At 38.8% G+C, this 17535-nt stretch overlaps 1 protein-coding gene across 3 annotated transcripts in view; it reads right to left on the bottom strand.

Moving 5' to 3' along the window:
- The window catches only part of LOC144685777 (uncharacterized), a 99169-nt gene extending 81906 nt beyond the window's left edge, over positions 1-17263 (bottom strand). Inside the window, exons 1-2 of one of the 3 annotated variants that reach the window (XM_078550643.1) lie at positions 17068-17263; positions 16505-16774 (exon numbers count right to left, since the gene is read on the bottom strand). In XM_078550643.1, the coding sequence (XP_078406769.1) occupies positions 16505-16625 (121 nt within the window). In that variant the 5' untranslated portion in view covers positions 16626-16774; positions 17068-17263. Of the gene's footprint in view, positions 1-16504; positions 16868-17067 lie in introns of those variants that run through there. The other 2 variants (XM_078550642.1, XM_078550645.1) reach the window with 2 other exon arrangements.
- Between the last annotated feature and the right edge of the window lie 272 nt (positions 17264-17535).

The following is a 17535-nucleotide window of genomic DNA, read 5'->3' on the forward strand; positions in this document are numbered from 1 at the left end:
AGATATATTGGAACAATGGGATGTAAAAAGGGAGAAACATGTATCGAGGAAATGAGGTCATGTGTAAGGAGAAGGAATTCTAAGATCTAACAATTATGAAAAGCCTCCAGCCTCTATGTACCAAGCTGCTGCCTGTAGGAACCTAAACTAAGAGAATTCATTGTGAATATCCCTGTCCAGGGTATCATATGTTTTGCCTGGGTCTGTTAAAATCTATTTTGTTTTTACTGTTGCATTAGCGGGGGTGTAACAGGGAGTCAGATTAATTAGGGGAGCTAAGAGTTATCATAGTAGTAATTTGTAGACCTATGTGTTTAAAATCTTTTCTTTTATTAATAAATGTTTAATTTAGTTTTGTAAAAACCTCAAGACTCGATGGACTTATTACTCCTGAATTCAAGGCACACACCTCGAAATAAAAATACAAATTGCAAAACAGTTGTGGTAGTTGTTTCAAGTTTCCCTCTGGGATTTGAGCAGCTCAGCATTTACCATCCACTGTGCCATAACAAAATTGGAGGCTCTTTGCGGGATATAATTGAAATTCCTTGATTGGTTTGGAGTTGATGAATCTTAAGGTTATGAGTACGAGAAGTACTTTGAATTCAGAAGTTGGTATGAGGTTCTTTTTTTCAAGTGGTGAGACTGCAGTATGGCTTTCACAGTTGCTAAGACTTATCTGGGAGTTGAAGTTATAACTTTGGTTGGTTTACAAAAGGCAAACAAAGCTAAGTTAATGAGATTGGTAGATAAGTTACAATTAGAATTACCTGCAGGGGTAAGGAAATCAGACATAATTGAATGTATAGCACAGCATTTGAAATTGGAAGGAATACTCTAGAGACCAAGTTCTCCAAGGGGTGGGTCATTGAAATGGGATCAAATTCAGTTGCAAATGGAAAAGTTGGAACTAGAGGCAGCAGAAAAAGAACAGGAGAGAGAAAGGGCATTTCAAAGGGAGTTAGAAATAGCCAGGTTAGAAAGGCAGGAAAGAGAGGGGGAGGAGCGTGAGGGCTAGCACGAGGGGGATTTCAGCTTAAACTGCTGGTGGTTAAAAATGGGACACCAGGAGGTGCAGAAGGACTTGTTTCCAGATCAGAACCCAGTTGGGAGATGTTTAAATTTGTACAAGCTGTTCCATAGTTTGAAGATAGATGTTGAAGCATTCTTTATTTCGTTTGCGAACAGATGAAATGGCCACAGGAAAACTGGACATTGCTGTTACAATCCAGGTTGGTGGGTAGAGCACATGAGGTTTATGCTTCGCTGTCAGAAGAAGTGTCGGTGAATTATGTTGTGGTAAAAAAGGCTATTTTGAGTGCAGAAATTTAGGAATGAGAAATAGCCTGGGCAAACTTATATGGAGTTTGAGAAAGTAAAACAAAGTAATTTTGACTGGTGGATACGGGCATTAAAAATGGAAATGACATATGCAGCTCTTAGAGAAGTAATTATTTTGGAAGAATTTAAAGACTCAATTCCTTCGGCATTAAGAACTCATGTGGGGGAACAGAGGGTTCAAGTGGTAAGACAAGCAGCAGAGAAATCTGATGATTGAGTTAGTTCATAGAGTTAAATCTTTTTTGTCATCCTTTTAAATCAGAGGAGGATAGAAAATGGGAAGATGAAAGGAAGGTGGGTAGTCAGGGAAGAGGAGGAGTAGGTGGAAAATCCCAGAAAGCTTTTTCTCAGAATAAGGAAGATGCTGAAGGTAGAGGTGACACTTGAAAATTGAGGTCTTTTCATTGTAATAAAGTTGGAAACACAAAATCAGTGTGTTTGAAATTGCAGGGAAGGGAAAATCTGTTGGAATTATTGGGGTGCAGGAAATTCATGGAAATAAAAGTACTTTGGGTTCTGAGGTTCAGACACTGGGAAAACCAGTTGTTTTTTGTACAGGTAAAACAGGAAGAAGCAGTGATAGGTAAAGAAGTGGGAATGTGTTCACAATTTACCCAAAAGAGTTCTGAGGAGCAGGATGCAGAAATGTTTAAAGATTTTGTTTGTGATGGGAAAGTATTTCCATTTGTACAGGATGGAGTAGGTAAAGGTGTTAAAATTTTAAGAGACACAGGGGTTAGTCAATCCTTAATGTTGTGGGATAATGAAATTTGTTGTTCAGAGGGCACATTGCAGGAACAAGAGATAATAAGTGGGGTTCATGGAGATGCTAAAGCTATTCAATTGTGGAAGGTAAATTTAAAGAATAAGTGGAAAACAATGAGGTGATTGTTGGAGCAGTGTAAAAATTGCCCATTGCAGTGATTCAATTTATTTTAGGCAAGGATATAGCTGGGTCACAGATGTGGGTGATGCCTATGGTAGTAGAACAGCCCATAGAAGTGTTTTCAACCAGTGTTGCAGAGAGAGCATCCTGGATTGTTTCCAGATTGTGTGATAACAAGACCACAGACTCACAGGTTGAAACAAGAAAAACAGGGAGTTAAAAGGCAGGCAGAAGGTGCAGAAGTCCAATTAACTGGCATCGTGATAAGATTGTTCAGAAAGACTGGGGGACAAGGTATTTAGCTCAAGACAGTTGGAGGAGTTACAGAAAAAGAATACACATATAAGACAGTTATATCAGACAGTTTACTCAGAAACAGAGGCAGAATGTATTCCAGAATGTCATTACCCTAAGGGTAATGTTTTAATGAGAAAATTGAGGCCTTATCATGTTTCAGCAAATGAAAGCTGGAAGTATGTCAGATTGTCATACCATTTGGATATAAAAATGAGATTCTGAGAATTTCTCTTGAAATTCCAATGGGGGACATTTAGGAATTAGAAAGACACAGGCAAAAATACAAAAACATATTTATTGGCCTGGATTGCATAGAGATGTAGTAAAATTCTGTAGAACATGTCACACATGTCAGGTAATAGGGAAACCACAAGCAGTGATTAAGCCAGCACCTTTAATTCCAGCATTTGAAGAACCTTTTACTAGGGTCATGATTGATTGTGTAGGACCCCTCCCTAAGACTAAAAGGGGAAATCAGTGCTTACTGACAATAATGGATATGTCTACCAAGTTTCCTGAAGCGATACCTTTGAGAAATATTACAACAAAGAGAATTGTGGAAGAACTGACTACATTTTCTACAAGATATGGTTTACCTAAAGAAATACAGTCAGATCAGGGTTCAAATTTCATGTCACAGCTGTTTAAGGAAGCAATGAACAGTTTGGGGATAGAACAGTTTAAGTCAACAACTTATCATCCTGAGTCACAAGGGTCTTTGGAAAGATGGCATCAAACTTTAAAAACTATGATAAGGGCATATAGTCAGTATTATCCACAGGAGTTGGATAGGGGAATTCCATTCTTGTTACTTGCTATTAGGGATGCTCCTAATGCATCAACTGGTTTTAGCCCTTTTGCACTAGTTTATGGTCATGAGTTAAGGGGACCACTGAAATTGATCATGAGAAATTGGTGGGTCAAAATTCAGAAACTACTCTCCTGGATTATGTATCAAACTTCAGAGAAAGATTGGACAGAGCATGTGAGTTAGCTAGGGAACATTTAAAGATATCACAGCAAGTGATGAAAGTGAAGGCAGACAGGAAAGCTATAGCTCGTAGTTTTGTTGCTGGGAAAAAGTACTAGTTCTGTTACCAGTGCTGGGTGTCTCGTTAAAGGCAAGGCTTAGTGGGCCTTACAGAATTGAAAAGAAACTAAGTGAAGTAAATTATTTAATAAATGCTCCAGACAGAAGAAAGAAGCAGAGGATATGTCATGTAAATGTGCTTAAAAAGTACTTTGACAGGGAAGAGGACCAAAAGGAGGTATTCGTGCTGGTAGATAAAATAGGAAGAGGCAGAAATGCAGGATTCTGAAATTGATTTTCCTCTAATCAAATTGAATAATGAGGAGGTACTTGAAAATTTAAATGTAATATTAAGTTACCTTCCAGACAAGTGTCAAAGTGATTTGGAGAACGTATTGCAGTCAAACAAAGCTATCTGTGGGAATAAACTGGGGAGGACAAATTTAGCTATACATGATGTGTGTGTGGAAGTTTCATCTTCGATACGGCAACATCCTTACAGATTAAATCCGGCAAAGTTATCGCAAGTACAGAATGAGATTGAATTCATGCTTCAAAATTATATCATTGAGTCTAGTTGCAGAAACTGGAGTTCGCCTACTGTAATGGTACCGAAACCGGATGGAACACAAAGACCGTGTGCGGACTATTGAAAGGTGAATGAGGTGACAAAAATTCATATCCTATACCACGGTTGGAAGATTGCACTGAGAAAGTGGGACAATCAAAATTTATCATAAAGATTGCCTTGCTAAGAGGATATTGGCATGTACCATTATTGGAGAGAGCAAGGAAGATTTCAGCTTTTGTAACACAAGATGGAGTATACCATTTTAAAGTCATGCCTTTTGGTATGAAAAATGCACCTGCAACATTTTAAAGACTGACAATAGAGTAATTGCAAGACTGAGCAATTGTGCTGTTTATATTGATGATCTAATCGTTTTCAGTCAGACGTGGGAGGAGCATTTACAGCATCTAGAAAAATTATTTACTCGATTACAAGAAGCTAATTTGGTGATGAACTTGGCTAAGAGTGAATATGCAAAAGCGCAAGTTACATATCTAGGCCATACCATTGGACATGGTAAGGTGGCTCCGAGAGATGCGAAAGTCAACGCTATCGTGGATTTCCCCGTGCCGACAACAAAATGAGAAGTTTTGAAATTTCTGGGCATGAGTGGGTTTTACCAGAAATTTGCACCAAATTTTAGCAGTGTGGTTGCTCCATTGACTGAGCTATTAAAAAAGAACTAGAAGTTTCAATGGAACTGGAGTGTCAGAAGGCATTTGACAGTTTGAAAACTGTATTAACTACAACACCAGTTTTGGCAGTACCCAATTATGCCAAGCAATTTAAGTTAGCCATTGACCCAAGCGACATAGTCATTGGGGCCATATTGTTACAAGATGATGACACTGGAATTGAAAATCCGATAGGGTACTTTTCACGAATGTTGAATGCACAACGGAGAAGCTATTCAACGATCGAAAAGGAAATTTTGGGTTTGGTGTTAGTGTTGCATCATTTTGAGATTTATGTTGCAAACAATTCATCAGAAACAACTGTTTATACAGACCACAATCCTTTAAAGTTTCTGGACAAATTTCGAGACATAAGTGCAAGGCTATTCAGATGGACTTTATTGCTGCAACCATTTAATCTACAGGTTATACATGAGGCTGGATGAAAAAATATGATTACAGGTGCATTGTCAAGAGTTGAAGCTTAAAGAGAAAAATGGACGTTTAAAATCTGGACACTGGACCAAAATGATTTTGGTTGATACCAACGATGTGTGTATATTTTGTAATGTTAATGCATGCATCCAGTAATGTAATAGTGTAATAAGTATAGGAGGTAATGCGAGACGGGTTCAGAAAATGAAGCCTTTTTTAAAATTATGATAGTTCATTTTTCAATAAGGAAGGGGATGTCAGGAAGATAATTTTCATAATGTTATTAGGATTTATTGTAAAGTAGAAAGTGCGTCTGTGTGTGGGGCTTAATTGAATTCAAGACAGCTGGTCTGAAGGCTTTGATGTACAAGAAGAGAAGCTAGGTTTGAAATGCTAAATAGATAAACATGGCTGGAGTTTTAGAATGCGAGGTGTAAATAGAAATTTGCATTTTTAGATAAATTAGAGTAGTGAATTTCAAAGCGATGGTAAGGTTTTACACCTAGCCAACAGAGGCTAAACCAAACAGTGTATTTATTTTTCCCAAAGTTTACTGATAAAATTAGTACTATGATAGATTTTTATTATTAGAAAAGTAGAGTTGAAAAAAGACATATCGAAACAATGGGATTTACATTGAAAAGGGAGAAATCTGTATAAAGGAGATGAGGTTATGTTTAAGGGGCAGGCAGGTTAAGACCTAACATGTGTGAAAAGCCTTAAGTTGCTGTCTACAAGGAACCAAAGTAGAGGAAAACTCACTTTGAATTTGACTGTCCAGGGTGGGTGCTTTGCCTGGGCCTGTCTAAACCTTTGTGTTTTACTGTTGACTTAACGGAGGTGGAACTGGGAGACAGATTAATTAGGGGATTTAGAAGTTATTACAGTAGTAATTTGTAGACATATGTATGTGCTTAAAATCTTTTTATTTTATTAATAAACGTTTAATTTAGTTTTGCAGGAAACTTATAAGCCTCGGTGGCCTTCTTTTTACTGAATTCAAAGCCCACATCTCGAAATAAATACAATTGCAAATACTTGCGGCATCCGCTTCAAGTTTCCCTCTGGGATTTGAGCAGCTTGGCATTTACCATCCGCCTGCCATAACATTGCTGCCTATGGGAACTGATGCTTAAGAGAATTCACTGTGAATATCCCTGTCTGCGGTCTGTTAAAATCTATTTTGTTTTTACTGTTGCCTTAATGGGGAGTCTGAAACTCGGCGGTCTTATTACTCCTGAATTCAAGGTACGTATCTTGAAATAAAAATACAAATTGTAACACAGTTGTGGCAGTTGTTTCAAGTTTCCCTCTGGGATTTGAGCAGCTCAACATTTACCATCCGCTGTGCCATAACAGTGGCAAAAGCAGAATCAATAGCAACTTTCAAAAAGGAACTGAATGTATACTCGAAAAAGAAACATTTGCAAGGCCAGGAGGAAAGAGCAAGAAAGTGAACTAATTAGGTAGCTCCTTTAAATAGCCAGCACAGTCATGACGGGCCAATTGGTGTAAAATTCTATGACTGGTGAATACTATAATTCTGTGAATAGTATAGCTACTTTGGGCAAATTCTGTTCTTATCAGGCTGAGGTGTTAACAATAGGGAGCAGAATACTTTCCATTAAGGACACCCAGTGTAAGCAATAAACAGTCTCTGGTCAGGTAAAACAGGATCACCCCATTCCACGCCAATAATGGTGACTCAGCTCCAACGTCAGCAAGGAAAGTCATATTGCACAACTGCAAGATTTCTTTTGCCATTTCCACATTAGCGATCCAATGGTCTCTGAGTAAGATTGCCAATGTAGTGTCAAGTTAGGGCTGTGCCCATGAAGAACTGAACTGACCAGCCATCACATGGGACAGGTCGAAATCACAAGGAGTAAATATCCTAGCCATCAGTCTACGGCTGTACATGAATAATGAAAGTGATGAAGGAAGCAACTGGCTGAATTTGTAGAGGGACATTTTCCCATAGTATGCTGCTCAATTAGTTTAAATAAATGCATGAAGTGCATATCAGGCCCATCACCATCTGGGGAAAGAGGAAGTAATATTTCAAATGGAGATCCTATGGTTAATTTCATGCTCAAACAGCACAGACCTGATACAGAATTACAACAATGTACCAGTTCCAAGATCTTCACTCCCTAAGTGCAGGATCCAGGAATTGGTTCACTTTTGCCACACCATTTTAACGAAGGGAGATTGTTAATTGATCTGTTCTATTTTCAGATTCTGACAATACTGTGTATCCTCAGCATTTTTGTTTTCATTTCAGATTTCTAGCATGTGCAGTTTTATTCATATGAACATATGAATTAGGTGTAGGTGTAGGCCATTCAGCCCTTCAAGCCTGCTCCACCATTCAATAAGATCATGGCTGATCTGACTGTGGCCTCAACTCCACATTCCGTCTACCCCCGATAATCTTTGACTCCTTTGTTAGTCAAGAGTCAATCTGCCTCTGCCTTAAAAATACTCAATGACTCTGCCTCCACCGCTCTCCGGGGAAGAGAGCTCCAAAAACTCACAACCCTCTTAAGAGAAAAAATGCATTCTCATCTCCATTTTAAATGGGAGACCCCTTATTTTTAAACAGTGTCCCATAGTTCTAGTCTCTCTCACAAGGGGAAACAATTTCAGCATTCACCCTGTCAAGTCCCCTCAGGATCTGATATGTTTCAATAAGATCATCTCTCATTCTTCTAAACTCCTATGGATCCAGGCCCAGCCTGTCCAACCTTTCCTTATAAGATAAAACCCAAACCTAGGTACGAGTTGAGTGAACCATCTCTAAACTGCTTCTAATTAATTTATATTCTTTCTTAAATAAGGAGACCAAAACTGTACACAGTACTTTAGACGTGGTCTCAACAACTCCCTGTATAACTGCAGCAAAGCATCCTTACTTTTATGGTCCGTTCCCCTTGTAATAAACAACAACATTCCATTGGCCTTCCTAATCACTGGCTGTTCCTGCATGCTAACATTTTGTGATTCATGTACCAGGATACCCAGGTCTCTCTGTACCTCAGAATTCTGCAATCTCTCTCCATTTAATTAACCTACCGTTTTTCTCTTTTTTCTGCCAAAGTGAACAAGCTCACATTTTCCCAAATTATATTCCATCTGCCAAATTTTTGCCCACTCACTTAACCCATTTATGTCCCTTTCAGACTCCCTATGTCCTTCTCACAACTTAATTTCCCATCTTTGTGTCATAAGCAAATTTATCAACCATACATTCAGCCCCTTCGTCCAAGTCATTGATGTAAGTCGTAAACAGTTGAGGCCCCAGCATTCCACTTGTCATATCTTGCCAATCCAAAAATGACCCATTTATGCCTACTCTCATTTCCTGTTAGCTAACCAATCCTCTATCCATGCTAATATATTACCCCCTACAGCATGAGCTCTTATTTTGCGTGGCAACGCCTTCTGGAAATCCAAGTACAACATATTCACAGATTCCACTTTATCCTCATTCCTTGTTACTTCCTGAAAGAACTCCAATAAAAATTAGTCAAACATGATTTCCCTTTCACAAAACCATGCTGACTCAGCCTGATTACAATGAGATTTCTAAGTGCCCTGCTATAACCTCAATAATAGATTTCAGCAATGTCTCTATGATAGATGTTAAACAAATTGGCCTGTAGTTTCCTGCTTTCTGTCTCCCTCCTTTCATGAATAGAGGAGCCACATCACTGTTTTCCAATCTGATTAGACCTTTCCAGAATTGAGGGAATTTTGGAAAATTAAACTCAATATCCCAGCAGCTGCTTCTTTGAACTCTAGGATGAAGTCTGTCAGGACTCAGGGACTTGTCAGTTTTAGTTATAATAATTTTCTTAGTACCATTTCCTTGGTGGCTTTAATTGTTTCAAGTTCCTCCCTCTCTTCCACCTCCTGATTCACTTATTTTTGGGATGTTACTTGTATTCTCTTCAATGAAGACAGATGTAAAATATCTGTTCAATTCATCCACCTTTTCCTTATTTTCCATTATTAATTCCCTAGATTCACTCTCTAGAGGATGAACACTACTTTTTCCTTTTTAAACACCTGCAGAAACTCTTACCATCTGTTTTTATATTTCTAGCTAGCTTTCTCTCGTACTCTAATTTCTTCCTCCTTATTAATCTTTTAGTCATTCTTTGCTGTTCTTTATATGTTGACCAACCATCTGACCTGCCACTCATCTTTGTGGAATTCTATGCTTTTTCATTCAATTTGATATTATCTTTAACTTCCTTAATTAGCCATGGATGGTGCATCCTTCCCTTGGAGCCTTTCTTTCTCACTAGAATGTATATTTTGAGTATTCGGAAATATCTCCTTAAATGAATGCTGATACATCTTTGCTGACCTATCCCTTAACTTAATTTCCCAGTTCACTTTGGCCAGCTCGGCCTTCATGCCCTGATAATTGCCCTTACTTAAGTTTAAAACACTAACCTTAGATCCACTCCCCTCTCCCTCAAACTAATGTGAAATTCAATCATGTTATGATCACTGCTATCTAGGGGTGCCTTTACTATGAGGGCATTAATTAATCATGTTTAACTGCACATTAGTAGATCTTGTACAGCCTGCTCTCTGTTTGGCTCTAGCATGTGCTGCTCTAAGAAACTGTCCCAAAAACACCATGAGCTCATCATCCAGGCTACCTTTGCCAATCTGATTAGTCCAATCTATGTGTAGATTGAAATCACCAATGATTATTGCCATACCTTTGTCACAAGCTGCCATTACTTCTCCCTGTACACCACCCTTATAATCCTACAAGAGTGGTTACTATTAGGGGGCCTTTAAGCTACTCCCACAAGTGACTTCTTACCTTTACTATTTCTCATCTCTATCCAAACTGATTCTACATGTTGATCTACAGAACTAAGGTTCTCTCTCTCTCTCTATTATACCAATGTCATCCTTAACTAACAAAGCTTCCCAAATGCCATGTACCCTTGAATATTCAGGTCCCAGTCTTTCGTCATCCTGCAGCTATTTCTCATCATAAATATTTATTCATTTTACACTGTCAACTTGACTGTTTTATTAAAAACATTACGTGCATTCAGATACAGAGCCTTTAGTTCTGTCTTTTTGCTATTTTTTTAACCTCTAGCCTTATACACTGGTGCACTCTTAGGTTTGTACACTCTGTCCCTTCCTGCCTTCTTTTCCCTCACTCCTATCTTGCTCTCTTGCCTGGTCTTCTCTATTCATCACATCTTCCCAAACTTGAACCCTCGCATCCAATATTTAGTTTAATGCCCTCTCTACAGCCCTAGTTATACGATTCACCAGAACACTAATCCCAGCACGGTTCAGGTGAAGACCGTCCCAACAGTACAACTCCCACTTTCCCCAATACTGGTGGCCCGTGCCCCATAAATTGATATTCATTTCACCCACACCAATCTTTGAGCCACACGGTTAATTCTCTAATCTTATTACCCTACGTCAATTTGATCACGGCTCAGGTAGTAATCCAGAGATTATTCTATCTTTACCTTATTAAACAAAAATTCTGGAGCCAGAGAGTAATTCCTGCTTGCCATGAAACCACAAACAATGGGATTTACATTGTTCTGCCCACTGATTGGACAGCAAAAGGTATAATGGCCTTAGAAAGGAGGTACAGTGCAGGTTCAGAATTATACCAGGACATTAAGGGTTAAATTATGTGGTCAGGCTGCATCAATTTAGTTTGTATTCTGAGTTTAGAAAGTTGAGAAGTGATCAAATTCAGGCATTTAAAATGAAAAAAAAAAGGATTCAATAGGATACAAAAGAAACTATTTGCTCTGATAGGAATCCAGAGCAATGGGGCAAGATCATAAAATTAGAGCCAGGGCATTTAGTAGCAACATTAGGAAGGACAGTGGATCGTAGAAATCTGAGGCACTCTCTCTCTCTCCCCAAAACGCATGAATGTTGGGTCAATTGAAATTTTCTACTGGTTTTTGTTAGGTTAAAGTTAACAATTGGTATGGAGTAACGATGTGTAAGTAAAGTGCAGAAACAGATCAGCCATGATCTAAATGTACACTGGAACAGGATCAAGGGGCTGAATGGTCCATTCCTCTTTCAACATCTCTACCTCTGACAATAGTATGGCTCTATTATTATTATATTCTTTATTTCTGTGAAGATAACTTCTCTGTTTTACATGTTTGTTTCCAGGTTAAAATTAAAGCCAGTATTACTGTCTTCTCCAATCTACTCCGCAATCTAATCTTTATTTTTACTTTTATACAGTTGATTCCTTTCCTGTCTTAAGAGCCATTTTAATTATTTCCTGCTTTGATTATTTCTTCAACTTAGTTTGTCCATTTTTATTCTCTGCTGTTTCTTGAATTGTTTCCTTTCAGCTTTCTTGTACTCAAACCTATTCCTGACCTTTTACTCTAGTCTCCTTCTCTTAGTTCTCTGCTTCTATGCACATCTTTATTTAGATTTCACATGAACTTATCTTTCACACTTTCTAGATTTCTTTTCATCTTAACAGTAGATTCCAATTTATGTTGGACTTGTCCCTTTTTGTACCTTTTCTGAATTGACCTTCCTTCACTGAAGATTACAACACAAAATACCACGCCCTTATTAAAAGTAGCAAGAGAGAATGAAGGTAGGCTGAATTTTTCATTCTCAAGCAGAACTATATTTAACAGTTATCAGATACTTCCTTTTCCCATCTAAAACCACACTTTCAGTTTTGGCATATTACTTTCTATCAATGTATTTAATAACACATGCAACAAAATGGAGTCTTCTGATTACAAGCAGAAATCAGCAAAACTGTGGAACCATTATTGATAAGAACTTTCAATCCCTTTATTATTTGAGGGTAACAGGATGCATTATGAATATTTTTGTATGTGTAGTTCATACTTCATTTTTAGTACTTGAAATATTTTGCACTTTATATTACAAACTACAACAAATATAATTGAAATTAAATAGTAAGATCTATTGTATTACTTATGTCAAACAGTATGCATAAGGCCTGAATAATCCATAGGTATTGGGGAAATTCAAGGTAGTTGTGGAGTGAAAACTAATGCAGCGTATTAACATTTTGTTAAAATCAGTGGCAAGTGGCATTAAATTGAGCTGCCAAGTGAGGAGTGTCCAATGTGTGAAAAGAGTAGGGATCTAGGCTGTTTTTGACCCATTGATAATAGATAGAAAATCTAGCCCCAACTGGAAATGTGTATTGATTTTCTACAGTTTGGATTTGGAAACAAGAAATTGTAGATCCCCAAGCATGCCAAATAATGATAACCAAGCCTGACTATTATTTATTAGTTAACACTTAGCTTCCTCCCCTGAAGTCAGAATATTGTACAGCATTTTTTGCATCATATAGGTGGGAATGGGGAAACTCAGGCCTAGTAATAAGGGCAATACCAAAAGAACTTAGGCTGACAAATTAATTTCTGACCAGAAAGGACTCAAAAGCTAGACATGTTGTTATCACAAGATGGATATGGAGGAGACACCGTAGCTCCTCTATCCATCAGAACTTACAGTACACTCAGCACAACTAACTCTTATAATTAGTCAGTATACAAGAGGAATAATATTGAAGTTTGCTGATGAGGAAGAATACAGGGGAACAAAAGTTGGCAGTTGCAGTTCAAAGCAGCAAAATATGAAGTTAGTCACTGAGGAAAAGAACAATGAAAGGAAGTATAATCTAAATACTTAGGCTCAACACAGTGGAGCAACATAAAGATCTGTGGTTCTGCTGCATAATTGTTAATGGTGAGCGTGCAAGTAGAATAGGCATAAAAATAGGATTCTGAATTTATATATACTAACACAATTTTAAGAAGAGGGAGTGATGTGATTGGTTAGGTGACAGCTGGAATATTATGTGCAGTTCCTGGCATCACAATACAGGAAAGATAATAGTGTTATGGAAATACTATAATGAAGATTCACCAGAATGATAAAAGATCAAACATTATTGATATAATTAATTTTAACCATTCTAGTGAACAACTTCAAGGTGGAGAGGAACCTGATAAGGAGTTTGAAAATTATGAAAGGTTCTAAGGGGATAAATAGTGAAAAATTGTTTTCAATGAAATTGGTGCAGTAACTCAATAACAGGGGATCAAAGGCTGTCACTGGAAGGCTGGAGGGGTTGGAATAATTTTTAATCACACAGAGCTATGATAGCATAGAATGCTTTATTGCAGGTGGTTATTGAGCCAGACCAACACAATTTAAAAGGGAATTGGAAAATTATTTCCAAAGGTTATATAAAAGATACTTGGAAAGGGGAGAAAATTGGGTTAAAGCAGGTAGCTCCAGTTGACAAGGAAGCACCAACAAAGGGGCACTTGGGCCAAATTGTCTCCATCTTTGCTGCAACTTCTAAAATCACAACTTAAATCAGGCAATCAGAATTGTTTTTTTCCCCACTAAGTTCAACAATGCTTCTTCGTACAAACATCTTCTCCACTGATCCATCTCATTCACAAATCAAAATGAAACTGATAAAATTCTTCCCTCCTCCTACATCTGACATCACTTGTGCCCCAAATTTAAACAGTGCTTGACCACATACACAAATATAACTTCCATTTGCGATATAAAATGGTGAACTTCAAGAAGGTCAAGATAAATTAAACCCATTCTTTTGGAATATTTCCAGAAGTCAGAGGTTCATATCTCAATGTTGTACCTATGGCAACAAGTGACAGCCTAAAATCTATCAGCCCCTGCCAGCTCAAATCCAAATTTACCGTCTCCTCCTCACTTTCTGTTGAAACGGAGATAGAAAGCCCTCATCAAACCAACATGTATTGATAAAGTGATATTAAAATAGAAATACATCCCAAGCGCTTTACAGAGGGCAGAATTTTTTAAAAATGCAAAAGAAGGAATTATTAGGAGGAATGATAAAAGTGTGATCAAAAAGGTGGATTTTAAGGAGAGTCCTAAAGGAGAGAGAGATGGAGGGGGAGAATGAGTTTAAGAGGGTGCATTCCAGGCCATGAAGCCTAAACAGTAGAAAGCATGGCAACCATGATGGGGCACAAAAGGAGTGGGTGTACACAAAACAAGAATCAGAGGAACAGTGTTTCAGTGGGTGGGGTGGTAAAGTTGTTGAGTTGCATGCAGGAGGTTACAAAGATGGGATGGGGTGAGGTCAAGAAAGGATATTAAAAAACAAGCTTGAGAATTTTGGAGGGTTTTGGGAGTCAAGCCAATGTAGGTTAGCGACAAGGATAATACGTATGTATCTTGTTCCGCGCCAAATCCTACAAGCATTGGATGAGCTCAAGTATATGAAAGGCAAGACAGGCCAGGAGATCTTAGGGGTAGTTGACTTTAGAGGTGACAAAGACATGGAATAAAGGTTTCAGTGGCAAATGGGTTGAAGTAGGGGTGGAGATAGGCAATGTTACACAGATGGACATTGGCAGTCGTTATGATGGATAAGTCCAAAAACAAGGAAAGATTCAAGGAGAATTAAACTGCAGAGTCGTGCTAATTCTGTACATTCTTCTCCTGATAATTGGAAGTAATTTTTTAAACTAGAAAAGTTTGAATCGTTCAATTATTTGAATAAAGTGACAAATAACACAAAATAGAAATTCACTGCTAAACAATATTGATTCAGGAAAGGAGTACTGTAGACAGGATTCTAGATTTGTTGACATACTGAAATATTGTTTCTGTTGCTACATTTTAACAAAAAATAGATTCTGCAATAATATCACTGGTATTCTCTGGGCAGCTGGTACAATCTTTCTGAACATAGGACAGGGGGTCCCTGACAGTGTGTCATCATCCCCACCGCCCCCACACAGGAAACTCCAAAAACCACTGGCTTCTTGTGAAAGGAGTACAGCAGCAGGGGATCTCATCAAAATGTGAATCCAACAGCTAATTGTAGATATGCTTTGATATGATATAAACACATGTTGTCATTAGATTTTGGTTTTGTGACTATTTAAAAAAATCCTTTCCAATAATGTCATCCAGCCTGTCATTGGAACCTATTGCTACTGTTAATGCCTCAACGAGACAGTAATTAACAGATGTAAAAAATTCTATAGCATATTGTTTGATTTACTGTAAAACATCAAGCCTAAGAAACTCTGCAGTTAAAATCAATTGAGAAAGAATAAAAGGGCATTTGCATCAAAGAGGCAGTCTTTCCATTTGTCTCTGGGGAAAAAAAAAGTCAGACTAGTTTGTCAGGAAATGCTTGGCATGAATCCGGAACAGTTTATTCCGTTGAATTCCAAATTACAGAGTGCACGAGAAAAGCAAATGAAAACTGATATGTAAAACATGCTTTCTTCATATTATTTATATTGCATCTGAGATAGCCTGCCTTCAGGCAATTACCTCGCTGAAAGAGGGGGTTGTGGGGACCTCCTGAATCCAACCCAACTCCCTCAATGCAGATTCACAATAATATTTGCACAGTGCTGCAATCCTGCCCGGAGATTATGGGGTAAACCGATTCAATGAATCTGAATAGTCTTTCTAGGGACTATTTGCAGCAATGATATTTGTTACTCATCATCAGAATTGAATCTAACCCACACTGAGGAAACAGTGGGGATCCACGCCCTTTGCAGCAGAGATCAAACTGCAGCAAGGCTTTAATCTTTCTTTTATTATTTTAAATCACAGTAATATACACCAATCGTTTAAAAGCCATTTGCAGTTTTGAACTGGTGCCAACAACATTGCTACGTGCATTGTTTGAAAGATTTTTAAAAGCACACCGGTTTTCAGTTTGAAAATTCCTGGAAATAACTCACTAATTTTATCCACCCGAATATGGGGATAATGTTTTACAAGTAAAGCTTCGAGGGATTTGAAAAATATATGAATTAAAAAAATAATGAATAAAAAAAAAACTCTTTTGTTGAGGCGCTGCTCAACAAAAGTGACACGACGTCCTGAGTAATTCAGGTCTGTAATCCCAATCGCTCGTTTAACGTTGCCAATCTTCCTGAACCTCGAGTGTGGAAATGTAGTCGCTGGGGGTTACATAAAGCATTCGCTAGAACGGCTTCCCAAGGAAAAGTTGTTGGAATCTTGCTTGGCCAGAGATCATCTGACCTTGAAACAACTGGAAAGTATTGAAAAGGGTCCGGAAGAGTCACGGGGGGGTAAAAAATAAAGGAATGTTCATCCCATATTGAGCTGGAGCGTGCCACCACCCCCCCCCCCCTTCCCCTTCGAAGACTATAAACAAGCAGCTGCCCACTTGCCCCCTTTACCTGGCCGTGGTGCAGGCTCCGTCCCTGTGGGGTATCCTCGGGGCTGAAGTAGAGCCTGGTGCTGGCCAGGAGCTGTTGGCGACTGCGATCCTCCCAGAGGAGCTGCAGCTCGGCGATGCATTCGGGCTCATGGGGCTGGCATCTGACAAAGAAGAACTGGCCGAGCCTGGCCGTCAGCGCCTTCCCCTTGCCGGAGAAGCCAGGCTCGGGCAGGCTGAAAGCCCGGTAAAAAGTATAGGGTCCGTGGGAGCCGCAGGGAGAGCCGATCCACTGGGTGGAGAGAAAAGGAAACAAAGAAGCAGCAAAGCCATTAATAACAAAGTATCAATACAGCCAAACACATTGTATCAAAAACTTCACTGCATTCGCCTCGAAACAAGTAGCCCAGATCCCCCCAAACCACCCCCCCCCCCTACCCCCCCGGCGACCTCCCAGGCCTGGCTTCACCCCCCCTCCCACCACACTGCAAACCGGCGTTTTACTCCAACTTCTTCCATCCCTCCCACCCCAAAGTTAAAAAAAAATCTTCTCCAAACTTTTAACCATTCTGGTTTTTTTTTTACCTCGATTTTCCGCCGCTCCATATCTCCTCCGGCACTCTGCAAAGCAGCAAGGTCCTGGCAGCTACACGCCTCACATTTATATCACAAACAAGAGAGTGGGATCAAGAAAATAACTGGGTGGAGAGAGAGAAAACACATCAACAACTTCCCAACAACAAAGAGCGGGAGAAAATCAAAGTGAAACCAGAAAGAGACCAGAAACTTTCCCGAACCATCCTCATCAAATCCCAAACTGCAAATAATATTTTATTATTCTTCAATTCCCTGGCAGCTTCCTGCTGATCCGTACCTTTTTGCAGGTAAGGGTATTTCTTACGACTGTTACTTTCCCCTTTTAAAAATAAAAATCTAAACTTTTATTCCTTTTTTTTCTGAAAATAAACTTTCTTTTTTGAAAATAAACTTTCTTTTACTTTTACCCAGCTGCGAGGACGGCATGACGTCACGGGAATTGTGGAATGGGAAGGA

This window comes from Cetorhinus maximus, chromosome 10 (genome assembly GCF_964194155.1).
Source record: "Cetorhinus maximus chromosome 10, sCetMax3.hap1.1, whole genome shotgun sequence".
NCBI classification, from domain to species: domain Eukaryota; kingdom Metazoa; phylum Chordata; class Chondrichthyes; order Lamniformes; family Cetorhinidae; genus Cetorhinus; species Cetorhinus maximus.